The sequence below is a fragment of the Trichechus manatus genome, unplaced genomic scaffold (assembly GCF_000243295.1).
Source record: "Trichechus manatus latirostris isolate Lorelei unplaced genomic scaffold, TriManLat1.0 scaffold00022, whole genome shotgun sequence".
Lineage (NCBI taxonomy): Eukaryota > Metazoa > Chordata > Mammalia > Sirenia > Trichechidae > Trichechus > Trichechus manatus.
The window spans coordinates 17,978,396-18,000,579 of NW_004443958.1; the positions used below are offsets into that span (position 1 = coordinate 17,978,396).

The following is a 22,184-nucleotide window of genomic DNA, read 5'->3' on the forward strand; positions in this document are numbered from 1 at the left end:
TCCTTACTCAACCTTGGGTTCCCTATCACCAGCTTCCTTGTCCCCTTCTGCTTTCTGGCCCTTGTCACTGGACTCCCGTACCTCGTTAGTCTCATTTGGTTTTTCGGGGTCAGTGGCTGATTTTTTTGAAGTAGATCACCAAGTTTTTCTTCTGAGATGCCTCTGGGTGGGCTCAAACCTCCAGCCTTTTGGTTAGCAGCTGAGTACATTAACCATTTGCACTACCCAGGGACAATGCTTTGCTTGATATTGGGTGGCAAGGACTTAAAACCAAGGGCAGCTTGAATGATTTATTAGTATTAATCAAATCACTGAATTAGTACTACCATCTCTCTACACTAACATAAAAGAACATAGAAAAGTGAAAACACATATTGTTGTTAGGTGCTGATGAGTCAGTTCCCACTCAGGGAGACCCTATGTAAAACCGAACGAAACACTTCCCAGTCCTGCGCCATCCTCACAACTGTTGCTATGTTTGAACCCATTGTTGCAACCACTGTGCCAGTCCATCTCATTGAGGGTCGTCCTTTTTTTCGCTACCCTCTTGGTAACAAGCATGAAAACACATATAGAATAATGTAATTCTCAGAGCTATAACAATCCTTAGAGACTGATCATCTTATGTCTCATAAAATTTAACATTTAATTTGGGTGTTATTCATTACAGAAATATTTACGCTAATTGTAGAGAATTTGGAAAATAATAAAAAGTTCACAAAAAAGAAAATGAAGATTGTCTTCAAGCTTACTATCCAAAGAAAACAATGGTTAATATTCTGGAGCCAACTAAATGCCATTTCCATGCCTTTTTCCCCCATGCAAAGATATACCTACACATTTAGGATTTTCTGGTTCATGCTGTTTTGTAACTTATTTTTGTACTTAGTGATGAATTCTGAAAATGACTCCATGCAATTAAATACTCAACAATGTGAGTTTTAGTGGATCCGTGCTATTCTGTATCATGTGTACCATACACAAAATCCTTTGCAAGTCTTTCGTTTTACAGGTAGGACACTGAGGCCCAGAGAGAAGCCACTTGCCCAAGCCCATACAGCTGATTTGTGTGAGACACAGGATGAGAACTCACATCTTAGGCACCAAGTTCAGAGTTTTAGCCATTGTGCGTGTGCATGGATGGGTGATGTGGTGGGGGACAGCTGAATACTGTGAAATAAAGGTCAGGGGTGGCACGTGATCTTTCTGTGAGCTTTACAATAAGTTAGGCCTTCCTTATTCTTAATGTGGCATTTTAGAGGTTGGATCTGGGGGAGAAAGGAAAATAATGCTGGGGAAGGTTACATGGGGGAACTTCAACAATATCTGGAATATTTTATCCTTCTAAAAATGCAGAAGTAAATATGACTAGTCGTTAGCTTTGTTTATTTCTGGGGGCTGCTATTATCAATACAGCAACTGCCAAATTATAATCAGATCCTACAAGTCTTGAAGTCCCTAAATGGAAGGAATCATAAATTATTAGAGTTGGAAGAGACCTGAGCTGCTACGTAGTCCAAAGGCTTAATTAATTTGCAATTAATATAAATAATAAAGCTGAAAACTAGAGATTTTGTCCTAGACTTGTAAGCTAGAGAATGCCTGAGCTGAGAAACAGAAGTCAATATCCAATCAGTTCTCAAGTTCCAATAACTGTAAAGGTAGAGTTTCCTTTCCCCAGTGGGTTCCACCTCCCACTGAACATGCACTTTTTGAACATGTAATGGTGAGCACTTACTCTCCACTATGGTTTAGGTTGTCATAACGCAGGAAGAGGCCTGCATAGATGGTCTCCGTCAGTAGAGCATAGATGGCGATCATAATCAGCAGCACGGCTAGCTTCAGGACGGAGTTAAGTCGCAGGAAAACTGCACAGGTCACCATGGCCAACACACCCGTGAAGATGAAATACTGGAAACAGAGAGTGTAGATGGTCAGATTCAACAGGATCATGGAAGTTACTCAGATCAATTGTTTTAAGGCTCACTCCCCTAGTCATGGATCTGGGTAGGTCTCCTTATACAGGTTCCTCCAGTTGGATAGGTCTCAGGGCCTCTTTAAATTCAACAGATGCAAAGTTGAACTCTACATTTCCCAACCCCCAAACCTCTGCTCCTCTTACTGTGAATGGCATCACCATTCACACTGTGTCCCAAACGAGAGACCTTGGGTTCGTCTTTGTTCCCTTTCTCTTCCCCCACACTCCACAGCAGGCCATCAGAGAGTCTATAGTCTATTTCCTTAATAGATCTCAAATCCTGCCAGCTTTCTCCTTCCAACCTGTTTCTATCGCAGTTCTCACCTATAGCTCCAGAACAGTCTTCTGGAAGCTCTGCCTGCTTCTAGCCACCACTCCCCACCCAATACACACTATCATTTTCTACCTAGTATTCCTACAACACAGATCTGATCATGTCACTTGAAGTTCTTTCATTGCCCCTCCATTCTCTCAGATTATGTTCTCTCTCCTTAGCAAAGTCCACAAGGCCCCTTCGTTATATGTCAGAGTTCCTTTCACTCTCCAAGCTCCTAAATATGTTCCAGCCCCACTAACTACTTGCTGTTTCCCAAATATGCCCTCCTCTTCCATGCCTCAGTGGTCTGCAGCCCCAGTGCCCTCTTGCTCAACTCTCATCCATGTGACTAAGCCTTACTCCTCTGACAAATGTCAGCTCAGGTGTCATCTCCTCTAAGAAATCTTTCTGGATATCTCCAGGTGCTTCTGGATACTGCCTCATTCCTTTATAGCATCCTGAATAGCTTAGCATAACACTGATTACCCTGCCTAAGAACTGTTCAAGAGCTGGATTATTGGAGTAGCCACCATATTGGAGTAGCCCAGCCAGATTTCTGCCTTTGGTGGGAAGTTCCTCAGCCTATTTCCCTTAGAGAAGAATCACAATATATCATTCTGGAGGGTGAGTTCAGAGTATGATCATCCAGTGGAAAAAAAGAGTAAAGCTCACATTAACAAGGGCACACTTTGGAACAGTACTTTGATCTTCACACACGTTTTCTCTTGTAACTTTCAAAATAACTAGTCAAGACAGGAGTCACGATTCCCACTTAACAGGTGAACACACTGAGGCTCACAGAGTTTAAATAAACTGTTCAAGATCTCACAGCTGGAAAGTGGCACCTAGGACACCTGGATACAAACAGTCCTGGTAAATGTGACTTTGTGGGCAGGGGTGACATGGCCGAGAGGAAAGAATGACTTGGGGTTCCCTCATCTTTGCTCCTGAATATTCTTTGGTAGTATTTAGAGGTTTATTATTAAAGTATGCCTCAACTACTTCTGAAAAGTAGTTTATATGTTTACTTGACTCTGCACTCTTGTAAGGCAGGGCATTATCTTACTCATCTCTGCACCTTTAATACCTAATCAGGGCTGTTTCTTCTAGAATGGAGGAATGTACGTAAGACTGGAAGGGCATTGGGCCAGGAGCCAGAAAGTCTGCGTAGTTATTCCAGCTCTGGGTAAGCTTGGGGAACTTACTTGACTTTTCTATGCCTTACTTTTCTTATCAATTAAGTGGTCTGGTTAGACTAGGTCAGTTTCTTAAGTATGGTTCTCACGCTAAGATCAGTGGAACATGGGATCATTTTAGGTGAGGAATTGACAAATATCTTAAATTGAAATAACCATTTTAATGCATTAGAAAAGGTAATCAGCACATCTAATATCCTGCCTAAGATTTCATAGCTCTAATCTCTCAGGAGAAGTCTAAAGTATGTATTTAGGCCAAAAGGGTGAATTGATTACAAAAATAAGTTAATAATATTGTGTGTTTTCTTTGGATATGGAAAAAAATCATAAATTTGGGACACAGTGAGCTTGATAATTTCTAAATACCTTCTGGCATTGTTATTCATGGCTCTTTGAAACAATTGGAGAGACAATTTTTGTATAGGCAGGGGAGATGGGTAAGAATTTCTAAAAATTCCTGAACAGCCACTGAGGGTTATTTATTAACTTTTGAAGCCAAACTGACTCATTCATGAATCCTTTTATCAAATGTTGATGGAGCCCTGACTCAGAGTTCCCACCGAGGGACTTTGTGGTGCTTGGGGTGGACACAGAAACAAATGAGGCATTGTCCTTGCCTTCAAGGAGCCCAGGGTCCTGCAAGCCCTTTACTTTTGCCTGTTCTTTCCTAATAAATCCAATTATGTCCTTGGCTGATGGGATGATAAGCTTTCTTTTTTTAAGATCTTCCTTTGGGCATTTTTTTTTTTTTTTTAGGTAGCTCATCTTGATGTCTATCTGCAGGAAACTGTGGGTAAGGTGAGCAGGAGATAAGTTCATTCTCCAGAGTTTATTTTCTCCATCCAGAGAAACTGCCAAGATTCTCCATTTTGCCAAAGGTCCAAGGAAAGGGAACTAGATCCAAGGCGTCCTGTTTGATTATTACCTGCATCACAACAAAGGGTTGTGCATGGCTTTGTCAACACAAATTATGAATCATGCATTGAATCAAAAGCCATTGAAATGATTGTGCCCTTTGAGCAAAAACTTACAGGAGCACGCAGTTCAATTTAAAAAAAAAAAAAAAGGAATAAGCACGCAACCAAGACATGGTGCTAGGCACTGTGACCCAAGGCGAATAAGAGTCAGCCCAGGCCTAAAGGAGGCGTGGTCTAAAAGGTGACACAGACACAGGAATGACAACAGTAATATAGGAAGGTATGTGTTCTGCCAGCAAGTGATCAGATGCAACAGTAGTAAGGAGACAGGAACACATCCTATGAGGAGGAGGTGAGTATGGAGAAGGCTTTACAGAAGAGGTGAGTTTGAACTGGTTTTTGAAGGGTGGATCGGATTTCACAAGACAGAAAATGGAAAGGGAAAAGCATTCTGGGAATACAGAATAGCATGAACGCAAAGGTGTAAAGGATCAAACTGTCAGGAGAACTAATTCCTTGGGGTGTACTGAGAATCATTTAAGGAGGATTAGTAACACAGGCAGAGTCCTGGTGGCGCAGTGGTTAAGAGATCAGGCTGCTAACCAAAGGGTTGGCAGGTTGAATCCGCTAGCCGCTCCTTGGAAACCCTATGGGGCAGCTCTACTCCATCCTATAAGGTCCCTATGCATCAGAATCTACTTGACGGCAAGGGGTTTGGCTGTTTGGTTTGGTTAGTAACATAGGCAGACAGAAAGGTTGAAATGTGTTGCCCTTCTCCCTTTTGCACCAAGGCTCCTGAAGGTATAACGGCCAAGTACAGTCATCCATTTGCACAATGGATTGATAGATCTTTCTGTTTTTGTTGCCTCAACCAATTGTGTTAGGGTGCTCTTGCCATCTGCTGTCTCTGAGTTATCTCATTTTATCACCACAATGACCCGTGATTTAGGTTCTACAATTATTCCCAATTTAATGATACCTGAGCCTTAGTGAGTGTGGAGTGAGCCAAGAAGGAATGTCAAGAAAATGATCCTAGAAGCTTGGATTGTTTGTCAATGGGCTGCCTGGGACTGGGCCATCTCAACTTCCTGTGGGTCCAAGAACTCCCCTTTCCCCAGGAGCCCCAATCCAATGTCTAACAGGGTCACCAGGTGCTAGCATCTAGCTTTCCCAGAGAACTCCCTGCGCAGCTGTATTTATTACAGACTGCCTGGAGCCTAAGTAATATTTATTGTCCCTCATGCAAGGCTGTTACGACTTCTGAATAACAAGAAGGTAGAGCAGCAAGGGTGAGGAACCCTCCCCTAAACCATAGACCACTGCAAGTCGCAGGCCCCTGCCCATCTCGTCAGGGGACAATGAAAGAGGGCCCCTTTTTGGCTTGTAAGTTTCCAATAAAGCCTGTTCTTTAACTTATGCCAGGTGATGCTGCCTTCACCTACCTTAGCCCAGAGAAGTTAAGTGACACATCCAAGGTCAAGCAGCTCAAGGTGATAAAGCCCAGAGTGAAATGCTTATGCGTTAATTATCTCCTTTGAAACTCAGACCAGAAAGGTGACTAATCTTTATTTTAACCCAATTAAGTGAGAATTTCAAAGGTTCACTGGATTGCTAGAGATCACAGAGCCAGTAATTGGCGGAGCCAGCGATGAACGACAGGGCTCTCTGTTGACCAAATCAGTGCTGCTCCTACCACATCATAGGCCCTCATCATGACCCCTCACTCTTGAGGCTGCATAAAGTGGTTTCACAGGAAAATCTTCCTCCAACCCTGAGAGGCAGGTAAATTAGGCAGTTGTTAATGTCCCCATTTTCAAACCCAAAAAAACCCATTGCCATCGAGTCGATTCCAACTCACAGCAACCCTCCAGGACAGAGTAGAACTGCCCCACAGGGTTTCCGAGGCTATAAATCTTTACAGAAGCAGACTGCCTCATCTTTGTCCTGTGGAGCCGATGGTGGGTTCTAGCTGCCGACCTGTTGGTTGGCAGACGAGCGCTTTACCCACTGCGCCACCAGGGCCACTTCCCCACTTTAAGGAATAGGAAATTGAGACCTTCATAGATTAATTGACATATTTAAGGTTACACAGGTGCTAAGTGTTTCTACCATAGGAGACCACAGATCTAATAGGACAAGACCAGTCTTCCCACAGTTCCAATCTGACCATCTCGTTCCCTTAATTAGGCTTGCCCTTTCCTAAGCTCTGGATCTTTTTTCATCAAACTACTCTTTCCTGTTTCAAGAAGTGGTATCACCATGTGCCCAGTGGGGCAAATTAGAGACCTGGGAGTCATCCTGAACTTCTTCCTCTCCTTCATTCCCATAGCCAATCTATCATCAGGGTTGCCAATTTTACATCCAAAATCTATCTTGAATTTTTCTTTGCTTCATTTCCTAGGTTACCAACCTAGAGAAAGCCACCATGGTCTACTGCAACTCCCTTCTGTCTTCTTGCTTCAACCCCTTGTCCCTCGTCAAACCATGCTCCTCCTACCATCCAGAGAGATCGTCTTGAAATGAAAATCAGATCATGTCACATCCCTGCGTAAACTTTCCAATGGCTTCCCATGATTTAGGACCAAATGTGAACTCCTTACTTGTTTAATGTCTATGTTCCCTGCAACACTGTGGTCTTCAGCAGGCAGGAACCCTGCCCTCATTTCTGCTGTATTCTCAGTGCTTTATATGATACCTGCCACATAGTTGATGCTAATTAGACATTCATTTGGGAATGATCAAACCCATTTCAATGGCTCTCCATTGGATAACATTCAAACTCTTGGCAAGGATAACATACAAACTCTTGGCAAAGTCTAGGGCCCTGCTCATGAATTTAGTTTCAATTCCTGTTACTGCCCACCATGCACCCTCTGCCACTAGCATCTGAGATACCTGCATTTCCTGAACACAGGCCATTTAGATCTTTCCTGCTTCAGTGAAGTAGGTTTTGTTTCTTTCTGGATCACACTGTGCCATTATGGCTTTCGGTTGTTTGTGGGTAAAGGCAATTCCAAATATTGATTACTGTTGGGAGCAGGGGAAAAATTCTCCTATGTATTTAGCCATAACACAAAATTAGCTCTGTGGAGAAGCAAAATCAGCTTACGTAACATCTCTCTGGTTGACTAGAAAAAGTTCTGAAATTATAGCGAAACTATTTGACACTGATCCTAGTGTTCAAATTGTTTGGTGGGTCTGTTAGTGTAGAAGATTGGAAAAATCTAATTTATTTTTTTTTGTGTGTTTTAAGTGAAAGTTTACAGCACAAATTAGTTTCTCATTCAAAAATTTATACACAATTTATTTTGTGACATTGGTTGCAATCCCCACAATGTGTCAGCACTCTCCTCCTTTCCCTTTACACGTACCCATTTGTCCAGGTTTCCTGTCCCTTCCTGCCTTCTCGTCTTTGCCTTTGGGCAGGTGTTGCCTATTAGGTCTCCTATACTTGATTGTTCCAAAAAGCACATTCCTCAAGTGTGTTATTGTTGGTTTTATAGGCCTGTCTAAGCTTTGGCTGAAAGGTAGACTTCAGGAGTGGCTTCAGTTCTGAGCTAGCAGGGCATCCGGGAGCCATAGTCTTGGAGGTTCTTCCAGTCTCTGTCAGACCAGTAAGTCTGGTCTTTTTTTGAGAATTTGAATGTTGTTCTACATTTTTCTCCCACTCTGTCTGGAACCCTCTATTGTGATCCCTGTCAGAGTGGTTGGTGGTAGTAGGTGGGCACCATCTATTTCTTCTGGGCTCAGGCTGGTGGAGGCTGTGGTTCATGTCATCCATTATTCCTCTGGACTGATATTTTCCTTGTGTCTTTGGTTTTCTTAATTCTCTTTTGCTCCAAACATGATGGGACCACTAGATGTATTTTAGATGACTGCTTGCAAGCTTTTAAGACCCCAGATTCTACTCACCAAAGTAGGATGTAGAACATTTTCTTTATAAAATATGTTATGAAATTGACCTAACTGTCCCCCAAAACCATGGTCCCCAGCCCTAAGCCCCAGTAACTTGGTCCTTTAAGGTGTTTGGATGTGTCTAGGAAGCTTCTATGGCTTTGCCTTGGTGAAGTTGTGCTGACTTTCCCTATATTGTGTATTGTCTTTCCTTTCACCAAAGTTAACACTTGTCTACTATCTAGTTAGTCATTTTCCCCTCTCCACCTCTGCCCTCCCTCTTAACAGGAAAATATAATTTTATCTTGAATACCTGCTAGGCTTTAACACTACAGTGAATAACCAGTGAGCAGTTGCAGTGGAGCTGATTCTGACTCATGGCGACCCCTATGTGTGTTAGAGTATAACTGTGCTCCATAGGGTTTTCAATGGCTGATTTCTTGGAAGCAGATTATCAAGCCTTTCTTCCCAGGTGCCTCTGGGCGCCTCTGCCTTTTGGTTAGCAGCCGAGCACATTAACTGTTCGTACCACCCAGGAATTCTGTGAATAAAATGAATAAAGTTTCCTGCTAAATCACTCAAGGTTTGGATTTCTACTTGAGGAGTTAATCAGAAAAATAAAGGCAAGAGTTCAGTTTGTTGTCTTATTTAGTTTGGAGAGTTTTATATATTTGAGATATAAGTCCTTTATCAGATACAGGCTTTGCATCTATTTTCTCCAAGCCTTGCTTGTCTTTTCATTCTAACAATTCTTTTGAAGAGCAGCCTCAAGTTTTTAATTTTGATGACATCCAGCTTATCAATTTGTTCTTTTGTGGTTTTTTTTTTGTCTGTCTCTCTGTGTGTGTGTTTGTGTGTATTTATGTGTTTTTTCCATGTTTCTTGTGCTTGGGGTTATTGAAGTTTTTGGACCTATAGATTTCTGGTTTTTATCAAATTTGGAAAAATTTTGACTATTATTTCTTTAAGTAGTTTTTTTTTTCCTCTCCCCTCTCTCCTCTTTATTTGGGACTCCAATTATACATACATTATGCTGCTTGAAGTCGTCCCACAGCTCACTGATGCCATTTAAATTTTAATTATTTTTTATTTTTGTATTTCATTTTGGACAGTCTTTATTGTTATATCCTCCATTTCACTATTTTTTTCTTCTGAAATATCTAATCTGTTATTAATCCCATCCAGTATAGTTTTCATCTCATACATCTTAGTTTTTATCTTTAGATACTCAATTTGGATCTTTTATACATCTTCTATGTCTCTTTTTAAGTTTTTGAACATCTGGAATACAGTTATAATAACTGTTTTATTGTCCTTGTTTGCCAATTATAACATATACATCAGTTCTGGGTTGGTTTTCATTGGTTGATTTCTTCCTCATTAGGAGTCATATTTTTCTCCTGCTTTTTCTGCCTCGTAATCTTTGAATGGGTGCCAGACAATGTGATTTCACCTTGTTGAGCCTGGATATTTTTATATTTCTACAAATATTCTTGATATTTCTTCTGGTAATTTCCAAATACTTGGAAGCAGCTTGATCTTTTTGGATTTTACCTTTAAGATTTTTAGGATGCATCAGAACTGCATATAGTCTAGGGCTAATTATTATACTCTACTGAAACAAGAACCTCTGATTATTCCACCCAATGCCCCATACACTCTGATGTTTCTCTGTCTGGCTGGTGGGGACAAACACCATTTCCAGCCCTACAGGAGTGCCAGGCACGAATCCACTCATGGCTGATTCCTTTCCCAGCCCTGTTTAGTTTCCTCACATGCATGCACTGATTGGATCCTCTGCAGATCTCTGGGTTTCTCTGTAAAGTTCTATTATCTTTGGTAATGTGTCCTGCAAACTCTAGGACCTTGGTCCCGCCAGACTCTCAGCTCTGTTTTTACAAATCAGGGCATCCACTGGGTTCTGTCTGAGTTCTCCTTTCTTGAACCACTGTCTGAAAATTCTATTAAAGCAATCGTCAAGCTCAGGCAATCATGGGACTCATTTCATGTGCTTCCTGTCTTTCAGGGATCACTGTCTTTCATTGCCTGATACCCAGTGTCTTGAAAACTATCATTTCATATATTTTGTTCTCTGTTGCTCCAGGTGGAAGACAAATCTGATCCCTGTTAATTGATTGGAAGTATTACCTTCTTTCTCTGTTAAGAAACATTATTAAACATGGACTTTGGGCCTTGTCTTGTGCTGGTCCCTTTGGGTAATTCTGAAGAACTGTACACTATTATCTTCTCTCCCTAAAGCAGTTTATAAATTGGAGGGGATGGGAATTATGTCTTACCTAGATAAATCAATTACAGAAAGGATGAAGTGTGAGTATTAAGATGATACTATAGGGGTATATATATAACTACTCATGGCACAGTGGTTAAGAGCTTGGCTGCTAACCAAAAGGTCAGCAGTTCGAATCCACCACCCACTCCTTGGAAACCCTACAGGGCAGTTCTACTCTGTCCTATAGGGTCGCTGTGGGTTGGAATCGACTCGACGGCAATGGGTTTTATAGGGGTATATGAGCTGGCAGGAAGAAGAGTGGTAGTTGGGATTGTCAAACAATACATCATAAAAAAAGTAGGCCTTTGAAGGCTGGGTAGAACTTAAACAGGTGGGAGGAAAGGGGGAGAATATGCCAAGATGCTAGGTTGCAAACACAGAGAATATACCTCTATGGAAAATTGGCTCTCAGCAACCCTTTAAAACTAGAGCAAGCTCTGACTGCTCTTGCAAATATAATAAACTGTTTATTCAGATGTGTGGGAGCAGATAATAAAGGGACTTGATTCTGAAAGGCACAGTGCTCTTCCTACTGAGTCTCCTGAGGACCACATCCAGGTGTATGAGATAACGGCTCTCTGGGTTTGTGCACATGATTTGCATACATCTTACAAACTTACATAAAAAGTCTTTTCCCTTCCCTAGACTGCCTAACCAATTACAGTTGGAATATGGCTTTCTTCACAGTCATTTCCTGCAATTTCACTTGTTTTTAGTAACTGATAAACTTCCTATAGACAGCTAAATTACACTTCACAGCATCTATTACAACAGATTCTTCTGTTTATATCAAATCATTCCATTTAATAACAGATTTTGGACTGGGTATTAGTTCTCATGGAGTGAGGCAGAAAGGTCAAGTATATAGATGAGGAAACCGAGGCTTAGAGAGATGAAGCGATTTGCTTGGGGACACAATGTGTATGTGATGGGGCCAGGATTAAGCCTTTCAGATGGTCGGAACGTCCAATTTCTCCTAGTTGGGCTGAGAAATCCCTAGAGAGACCTAGTGCAGCCATATATATCAGGAAGGCGCATTAGGCGGTTGTGGTAGCTGGTGATGGGAAGAGTCCCATTCCCATCATTAGGCCCGTGGTCTTGCTGCACCCAAGGGAAGGTCAGCAGTCAGCAAACGTCATCTACAAAGGGCCAGATAGTAAATAATGTTGGCTTTGCAAGCCATATCATCTCTGTTGCAACTCCTAAACTATGCTGTTGTAGTATAAAAGCATCCATAGATAATTTTTAATAAATGAGCATAGCTGTGTTCTAATAAAAGTTCTTTTGAAAAACAGGTGGCAGGCTGGATATGGCCTGGGGCCACAGTTTGCAAGATGATCCTTTGGATGTGGGAGGAAGATAGTAAAACTTTGATTTCTATTTCTTTTATCTTAACTTTTAACATTTCTAGTTTTTGAATACGTCTCATAATGTACATGATATATTAGCACAGTTGTACAGGTGTGTAATATATAGATAAACATACATTGGCAGTGTGGGTTCAAAACCTTTGAAATGGAAATAATAAATAACAATAATAACGGCTGGCATTTATTGAGCAGATACTTGTATAAGGAGTACTCTCAACATTTTATATCAATTAACTCAATTCTCACAACCACCCAGGGAGGAAGGGACAAATTTTATCCTTGTTTTACAGATAAGGAAACTGAGGCACACAAATGAATCTATGTGATTAACAACATTCACCCACCACTTTCTTAGAACTAGCACATATATGAGTGCAGTGGTAGCAAGTTTGGAAGTTCAGGTTTGAGACCAAGGTGATACAGAGGTGATTTAGACTGAAGCGGAGGCATAGGTTGATATTTCATGGACATCTACCTCCTGTCAGACATCACATTAGAAACTCAACATATGCTAACTTATACAGGTAGGCACCATGAGAACATGATCTTACTTAACTGCACAACAACCATGTGAAGAAGTTATTATTTTTTCCCACTTTACAGATGAGGAAACTGAGGCTCAGAGAGATTAAGAAGTAACTCAAGGTTCCAGTGCTAGAAAGTGAGGGAGATCAGGTGGCAATGAAATCCAGCTATGCCTAGCTCTAAACATCGGATTCTTGGTCTACCTACTGCGTCTTGGGACAGTGCCACTCTCCATGCCATTCAAGCCTAGGAGTTCTCAGGGAAACTGGTGTCCCACAGAGTCCATGAAATCAAGGTTTCCCTCTTCACTTGGTGGGAAGAAGTCCCAGGGCCACAGCCTACTCCACGAAGCCCCCAAACAGGAGCCAGTCCTCTCCTGCCCTGTATTTCCCAAAGGAGAGTCCAGTTCTTCTCCTGGGGGTGGGCCTGGACTCAGAAGTGTGAGATCAGGAGTAAGGCAGATATGGTTTGAATTACCATACCAAGCCTGGATAACTGACTTAGAAAAAGAAGGACAGAAGGAAGGGAAGATGGAAAAAAGGAAAGGAGTCAGACAGGAATGGCACCGAGTAAGTTATTTCCTGAGCCTTGGTTTCATTATCTATAAAATGGAAACAATAATAGCACCTACCCCATAAATAAACCCTATGGGGCAGTTGTACTCTGTCCTGTAGGGTCGCTATGAGTCGGAATCGATTCGACAGCACATAATAACAACAATAACAACCTCACTAACATTGAGAATTTAATGAAATTATGCATATGAAGCAGGTGTTCTGTAACTGGGGTGGGAGGGTGAAGCTTGCTTCCCCTTTCAGAACGTTCTCAGACCAATTTTGGGGTCTAGATGATTCTAGCAGAGACTACCGAGAGCTTTTTCTCCACCCATATGTTGGAGTGGTCTCTGAGAGCCTCTTAGAGAACAAGAGTCTACTTAGGATCTCAGGGTAGGGGTTGCCTGGTATCTGATGGGACATCTCAGCTGTTCTTCCTCCTGACCTAGAGCTTGCAATACTGAGCCTTGGGCTACCCTTGGTCTGGCTCCTTAGATGACCACAAGGCCCAGACCAGTGACTAGGTAGCCAAATGGGTGTCAGACTTACATTGTGATGGTTGAGTATCTTGTCCTGTTGGGATACCTCCTGACCCTACGGAGCTCTGGGAACTCTCTATACCACTTGGATTTAAGTTTAGTTGTGGTTTTCTACCTTTGTGACTTTCCTTCCTTCCATCCATCCACCTCTCCTCTCTCCTTTTTTTAATGTAGGAAACACTGTTTGAACAATGACTCTGTGCTCTGCCAGATACTGGAGATAATGTCACATTCTGCCACAGTTTACAGATGAGTAGGGAAAATGGGTAGGGGAGATATGTATGAGGAAGAGACAAAGGGAAAGAGGAAATGGATAGAGAGAAAGGGTGGAAGTGGGAAAGAGAGGCAGAGGAGGGAGAAAGAAAGAGGAAGAGCAAGAGCAGAAGGGGAAAGGCAGAAGGTATAAGGGAGAGAAGGTAAAGCAGACAAGGGTCAGCAGAAGAGGAAGGAGGAAGAGGCAAAAGGAGGAAAACAGGCCTCCTGAGTACTTTCTAAGGCCTTCAGCCAGTCCTGTGTATTTGGATATCTATGCCCAAGTCTTGCCAAGGGGAGCTTGTAAATAAATACCTCTGGGTAGGAGCAGATATCTGTAAACACAGCTGAGGAATTGAAAGTCAGGTTCTTCAAGGGTATCGACTTGTCAAAATCACACCACAGCTGCGGATTAAAAAAACAACAACAACAACAAAAAACAAAAAACACAGGAACAACAAAGTCAGTGTGATGCTGGAAATGGAGAAGTGTGCTATCAGCTGCTGGGTTTCAGGAAAAGCCTGGGTCGACCCAGCGCTAGAGGGGTGCTTGGCTTCAGAATGGAAGTGCCAGCTTTGTTGCTTCTTTTATTTCAGAGAAAGTGCTGGCTAGGAAAAAGCATTTGCAAGCCAGTCACGAAACCAGGTTAAGACTGCTCTGTGGGCCACATTGCTTAGGGTCACTGGAGTGTGCTTGTGGGGCTCAGGAGAGAGAGCCAGATGGCAGGAGAAAAGGTCTGAGGTAAGCTCACAGCCTGTCTCCAGATCAGCAGTGAGGGGATTCAAGGACTCAAAGGATCTGAGGGGGCACATTTCTAGAAAGACCCTTAGCACTGGGGTGGTGGATACTTCCTAGATGAGACATTGCTGCTGAAGGCTTGGTGGTGCTCAGAAAATAGTAGTACCCTTGGCCGAATGCCTCCTCTGTGCCAGACACTTTGTAAAGAAAGCCTCACAACCACCTTGTGATGTAGCTACTATTTTTATCCCCATTTTACAGATGAAAAATATGAAACTCTGAGAAGTAAAGTAACTTGTCCAGGGTCACCGGGCTGGTCAGTGGTGGAGCTGAGATTTGAATGCAGGTCTATCTGACTCCAAAGCCTGGTCTTCCTACTACACCACTGAGGCATGGTTGGCCCCAGAGGTAACCTGACCTTGGGCTTATTTCTAGATCCTGTACCCCAGAAATATATGGTTGGTCATCAAGACTTGCCAAGGGGAGCTTGATCCTGGCTATGAGAATGCAGGCTGTTGATCAATGATCATATGTACCTGCGTGTCAATTGCCATAATCTATAAAATATTCATTACATGATGAATCTCATTAGATTATGATTTTCTCTTTTCATTGTCCCATAGAGTCCTTCATTCATTATGAGGACAACCACAGTGGATTTCAGGCAGTCTAAACCTCCAACGACACATTGACAATTGTGGGAGTCCATAGCTGGGGCTCCCTGAACACTTGGGGAGCCTCCCTCAGCCCCAAATGGCACAGTGATGGTTTCAGCCACAAGACAATGCCTCAACTAGCTTCTTTCAAGATGCCAAGTTCAAAGCCTGGAATTAGATAAATCACCCCTAAATTCTAACTCCCCGAGTCATGGACAACACAGATTATTTGTATATACACAGAAAATATCTATAGCTACCATAATACCATTCTAGAGAGAAAAACAAAATCATGAAAACATGAATCACCAAATTCAAAACAGTGATACATATCATGGCAGTTGGAATGTCATCTGAGTTCTATATGTCACATCAAATATGAACTCTTACAAAGTCATCAGCAAGATGCTCAACCTGCCTGTGATACAGTTCCCTCATCCATTGCACCAGGACGGTATACCTACCTGTAGCACACAGTAGGTACTCAATAAATGGAAGCTATTTTATTTCCATTCCCCCCTGCTCCCACTCCCAGAGATACCCCTTAGCACATGATTGAGCACGGGTCATGGAGTCAGACAGACCTTATTAGCAAGTTATTTCATGTCTCTGAGCCTCAGTTTCCTCAGCCATAAAGTGGGGATAAGGAGACTTACCTCACGGGGTTTATGTGAGGATTAAATATGAAAAATGGGCAAAGCTCCTCCGTTAGTGCATGGCACATAGCAGGTAGGTTATTAATCAATGCCACCTCTTATTTATGGTTATAAGTGATTGACCACTGATAGGATAGGAAATTGAGGTCTTTTGGAGCCTCTTTTGGAGCAAATCACCTCCTCTGCTGGGAAAAAGACAATTTGCCAACAGTGAAATGCACAGTTCTCACAGTAGCCACACCTTTGCTCTCTGTCCCTAAGCTTGGGGCTGGACCAGGCACACACAGATAACTGGTACCCAGGAAGGGCAATGCAAGAAACTTCAAACCCTATAAACTCTTGATTCCTGACAGCACACCAGCCACCAGAGGCTTGGTAGACTCGGGATGCTTACGATGTTTAAGATGGCGCCCAGGAAATTAATCAAGATGGATGCAAAGATGATGACGTTCCGGGCCAAATAGGTCTCGTTAATCCAACAGCAAGTTTTCCGAAGGACGAGGGGCAAACACTTATAATCTTCTGCCGTGGTGACGAGGACCAGAGCTGAGTGCAGCATAATCAGAACGGAAAACTGGATGGCCATTGGCATCACCCTGCAGGGAAACAGAGTGTTGGGTAACTCGAGTCAGTCCTCTGACCCCCGCTGAGCAATGTTGGCAGTTGCATCCATAATCTTCCCGTTCCCCACCCCTTGCACCCAATAATTCTTCTACAGTTCTCTTGGCTCAAGAAAAGGGCTACCAGTAGGAGATTTTCTTTTACTATATCCATTCCTAGAATCTGTATTGAGAAACTTGCAAAGAACATCAAATATTTGGCTTGACTTACTGCTTCTGCCCAGTTTTTCCTCTTTCACCATTCACCTTTCTTACCAGGCAACTGCTGCCAAGGAAACACCACTGGAATCCTAGCTCAACAATCCGGGTGTGTGAGGGACCCACGTACCCTTGCCCCTTCAAAGTGGGTTTTATGAGACACTTTCCCTCTCCGTCTATTCTGATGCCAAGAAATGGACTGGGCTCCAGTCCTAAGTGGCTCAGTTCTGGTTAGCGATTACCATGGTTGGCATGGAATATACCATGTGCCAGGTACTGCCTGACTGAGGGTGTAGTTTGAGGCATGCGGAAGGCAGAAAATGAAGTAAAAGTGATTGTTGTCCACTAATTCACTCACTCATTCCTTCGTTCAATTACATACTTCATTCAAGTATTAATTCATTCCTTCATTTAATTATGTATTCATTTATTCAACTATCAAGCCCACTGGGTTATGTTTTCTGAGAAGTTTCACATGTGCCAGGCACTGAAGTAGCCTCTCATTCATTCATTCATCCAATTATTATTTAATATTTGCTGAAATCTTACTAGGGGCCAGGCAGTATATCAGATACTGTGAAGACAGAGGCGAATGAGATGAGATCCCTGGTCTGGAGGAGCTAATAGAGAGGGCAGTAGGGCTCTGAGAGAGAAACACAATACTATGGGAATACTAACAGCCAGCACTTATCAATACATGTTCCAGGGACTATTCTAAATGTTTTACATTTGGTTGTTCATCTGAGATAGGCACTATGGGAAGCCCCATTTTACAGATGAAAAACTAAAGCAGGGGAGTTGATAACCTGCTGAGGGTCATGTGCTATGGGATTTAAAGCCAGGTAGTCTGGTTCCCCTACCCTCTCCAGCCCCTCTGTATGGAGGAGTGTGGAATTTATTCTGACTGGGGAGAATGAAGGAAGGCAGTTAGAGAGCCATCTAAGGGATGACCAGGATTTCAGAGGCTGAGAAAGGGTCTGCGGAAAGGCATTCAGGAGGGAAGGAAGCAAAACCAAAAAACCAAACCCGTTGCCGTCAAGTAGATTCCGACTCATAGCAACCCCATAGGACAGAGTGGAACTGCCGCATAGAGTTTCCAAGGAGTGCCTGATGGAGTCAAACTGCGGACCTTTTGGTTAGCAGCCATAGCGCTTAACCACTACACCACTAGGGTTTCCAGGGAAGGAATGGTGCAAGCAAAAGCCTGAAAGAGGGGAGGGCATGGTGTATTTGAGGACTTCATGGTGACTATGGGGTAGGGTTCATAGCTTTCCCAGATCAATATAGGCAGGGGATCTTTTTTCTTTTCTTTTTTTTTAACTAAAGGAAAAGTAGCTAGAGTTCAGACTGTGGAGCGCTTTGATGTGTTGCAATTCTGCCCATCTTTGAGTAATTCTTTTCCTCGTTTGACACGTCTGGCCACTCGATGGGTTCTTGCCCCGTTAGGAAAATATTCTTTGAAGACTTATTCCATTAATTTTGGAAAACTTAGAATTTCTATGTTTATGCAGTTAATTTTCAAACTGGCCCAGGGTCACTATTTTTCTCTTTTTACAGTTCTTCAGGCCTCATAACTGTCCAGATGTTTAACAAATAATAATCGTGATAACACTTCACTTGAAATGATGTATCTGACTTAAACAAAATCAAAGTAAGCTACTAAATGAAGCATCCTATTTGGAGCCCTAGTGGCGCAGTGGTTTAGAATTTGGCTGTTAACCAAAAAAAGGTTGGCAGTTCAAATCCACCAGCCGCTCCTTGGAAACCCTATGGGGCAGTTCTACTCTGTCCTATAAAGTCGCTACGAGTTGGAATCGACTTGACAGCAACAAGTTATTTTTTATTTTTTATTATTGGCCCTTTAGGAATCAATTGAACTATCTGGAAAATGTATATAAAAATGCAGATTTGTGGGCCCCATCACAGACATTTCTGATGTAGCAGGTCATGAGCAGGGCCTTGGTATCTGCATTTTAAGCAAGCATTGCAGGAAATTCTGATGCAGGTGGTCTGTTGGTCATTCTTCAAAAAATACACTCTCCAAGAGAAACAAGCGAGTATGGAAGCTTCCATACCTTGAACTTTGATCTGGTCTCTGCTGAGCCCTCCCTCTTTTTCCTTTGTTGTCAAACTATTAACCATCTAAAGGAGAAAAAAGTAGAGGAAAGAACGTGGTTCGGAGTTACAAGGCCCGTGTTGTTCACTGTTCACCAGGTATAGGACTTCATTGGATCTCTCTCTCCTCCCTTGTAATGTTTACTAACCATTTCTTCAGAACAGTCTATATTGCCAACACTGTTCTAGCTATTGGGTTACAACAGTAATAGCTCCTCACCTGTTCATTGCCTTCTTTGCCATTTGCTAGCTATATGGGTAAGCCTCAGTTTCCATATCTGTTACATAGAAATAATCATAGGGTTTGTTTAAGACTAAATGAGATATCTAAGCCCTCGCATATTTAAGTGCTCAGTACATTTTAATTCTTATGGTTATTCCTTGGTGGACTATTCCTTGTTCAAAGCTTCAGCATCACTCCAAGTTTGACTCCAAAGCTCTGTCCGATGGTAGCCCTCTGCCTATTAGACACCTCTGCTGGATGTCAGGCTGTTTCAGTCAACTTAGTGTATGTAAAATCCCATCTCTGAGGCATCTCTGACTGCATCCTTTCCTGATCAAGCAATAATCCATCACCAGGCATGTTGCTTCTCCTTGGAAATTTGTCCCCGTTTCTCTATTTTCTGTCCTGCCATTAGTGTCCTATACTGGCATCTCTAATTTCTCCACCTCTGGTTCAGTCAACCAACTGCTGTGGGTTTAAGAGTGTGCTGATAGAAGTGGTGGGAGATTTTACATCGACTCCTTCCTCTATAAACTGAAGTTCCTTCATATGGCCTTTGATACCTTCCACAGGCTGGTGCTCAATAAATATGTGTTGAGTAAATGATGCTGGCTCCATCTTCCTCTTCTGATACTGTCTCTTACTATCCTCCTAGATGAACTTTCTTATCTATTATTAATAACACTTGAGTAAATAATGTACTGAGCTCTGACTGTGTGCTGGGCACCACGCTAAGCACTTTATATATAACATCTCATTTCCATTCCCCCAAGTAAACCTAGAAGTCTTTAGATCTCTCTCTTTTTTTTCAGATAAAGACTAAAGGCTTGGAGAGACACAACTTCCAGGGGTCATCCAGTTGGCAAGTTTTGGAGCTTGGATTGAAAGTCCTGTGCTACATCATTCTGCTATTCAATCACTGTGGTAAGTAATAGCTCTCGCATGCTTGCAGTAATCTTTTCTGCGTCTGTGGTTTCATCATGCTATTCATTCGAACAAACTTTCTTCCCAGGTACAGTGCCAGGCAAAGGTGTACCAGGACCAATGACACATCTTTCGCATCTTCTAGGAGATCATACTCTAGAGGGTAGTATGGACATTTAAATGAGGAACTATGATATATACGTATGTTATGCGTTATAAAGGGTTATGAATAACCATGGTCTGGAAAACAGGAAAGGGATCAAAGGAAGCTTCAAAAGAGAAACAACGTTTGGGTTAGGCCTTAGAGGTTGAAGAGAAGGTTTTTAGGGAAGCAAGAGTGGGGAGTATGAGCAAAGCATCAGAGGAATGAGAGTTTTCCAATAATCAGGTGAGGCTGTAGGACAAGTGGGAAAGGAAGGGGTCCAATAAATGCCGTGGTAGGGAGATCTATCCTGCAAGTGATGCACTGATGTTCAAGATTTTTAATCAGGGAAGGCACATGATCAGGTCTGTGTATTTGAAAGACAATTGTGGTGGGAGATGGAGGATGGACTGAAGAGGAGAGAAAATGTTTAGAATAAGTTTTAAGTAGTTGAGGCATGAGTTATCAAGGGGGGAACTTGGGGCAGCAGCAGGGATAATTGGGGGGGCAGGGAAAGATTTGGAGGTCATCTTAATAAGTGTTTTGTGTGTGTGTGCGCGCGCGTGTGTAGGTAGATAGGTAGCTGACGTTGAATGAAATGTTGCTTGGTCCTGCATCATTCTCACTATTGCCAGCGTGATGGAGTTCATTGTTAAGGCCATTGTGCCAATCCATCTCACTGAGAGACTCCTTTGCCCTTGTTGGCCCTCTACTTCATCAGACAGAGTGTCCATCTCCAGCGATTGGTCTTTCCTGATGACATGCCCAAACCAAGAGTCAGACAATGTTGTGTTGTGATCCATAATGTTTTCATTGGCCAATTTTTGGAAGACTGCCAGGCCTTTCTTCCTAATCTGTCTTAGTCTGGAAGCTCCATTAAAACCTGTCCACCATGGGTGACTCTGCTGGTATTTGAAATTCTGGTGGCACAGCTTCCAGCATCACAGCAAAACGTAAGCCACCACAGTATGACAGACTGACAGACAGGTGGTGATGTGTGTATGTGTGTGTGTGGGTGTGTGGGGTGCTTTTGGAGAGGAAGTCATCAAGGGTGACACTAATCTTTTTACCATATTAACTGGGTAAGTATAAGAAGAAAAGCCAGTCTGTACAGGAAATGAGGTTAATGAATTTGACTTTGGGCAGGCTGAATGTTTGGTGCTTGTGGGTCATCCTGTTGGCAATGACTAGAAGACAGAGGGACGGTTGTGGAAGTCCGGGGATGTAGATACAGAGTTTACAGCCATCAATGAATAGGTGAAGAGGGAAGAAGACCTGAGAAGGGAAAAACTTGCCTAAAGAGTATGCACAGTAAGAAGCAAAAGGACCAAAGATGAAGCCGTGCAAGAAGCTAACAGGGCAGAAGAGAAGGCAGCAAAGGGAATTTAGGAAATGTGGTCAGCTAAGCGGGACAGGAGGTGTGAATGGCATCAGCATAAACACAGATAAGACGTTTACAAGGAGGGAGTCACCAAGAGTGTCAAACTCCTCGGCAGAGTTGAGAGACACGAAGACTGGGAAGTGACACTTACCATAGTCCCAGCTATCGTTATTGAAGTTGGAGGTTTGTTTTTTTTTTTGATTTTATGGATCACCTTGACAGGAAATCTCTGCAGGAGTTCTAGATAAGAACAGAAGGTCTGTGCAGCAGTAGGTTCCCAGAGGGCTCTGGGCAGATGGGAAACTTCTCCCTAAACAGGCTGGAAAAACACTCCCTGACAATACACTATTATTCTGGGCACCCAGGCGAAGCTAGTGAAGGAGAACGCAGGTGGTGCGCGTAGTCAGGCAGCCCTGCCAGAGAAGGGGCCAGTTCTGTAGCTAACGCGTCTCAATAACACAACACAGCCATTGAGAATAAGAATGTCTTGGTTTAAAGTGTAAGATAGAAACAACTTGGGGAAAGGCAAGTTTCAAATTGCTCGGCAGGAGCCTCAGACTCTTCAGTGGCCACCTCGGTGGCCATCCAGACACAGTCCTTGGACCTCAGCATGGCAGACTCTGCCTCCGTGGCTGCCCTGGCTTTCTCTCTGGACTTTTCTCTCTCACTTCTCTGCACTCCATGGACTGGGCAGTGTGTG

At 42.8% G+C, this 22,184-nt stretch overlaps 1 protein-coding gene across 2 annotated transcripts in view; it reads right to left on the minus strand.

Moving 5' to 3' along the window:
* The window catches only part of ADCY8 (adenylate cyclase 8), a 217,410-nt gene that overhangs the window by 29,516 nt on the left and 165,710 nt on the right, over nucleotides 1–22,184 (minus strand). Inside the window, exons 10-12 of one of the 2 annotated variants that reach the window (XM_004373008.1) lie at nucleotides 16,276–16,477; nucleotides 14,147–14,236; nucleotides 1,739–1,911 (exon numbers count right to left, since the gene is read on the minus strand). In XM_004373008.1, coding sequence (XP_004373065.1) covers nucleotides 1,739–1,911; nucleotides 14,147–14,236; nucleotides 16,276–16,477 — 465 coding nt within the window. The remainder of the gene's footprint in view (nucleotides 1–1,738; nucleotides 1,912–14,146; nucleotides 14,237–16,275; nucleotides 16,478–22,184) is intronic. The other variant, XM_012554538.1, reaches the window with a different exon arrangement.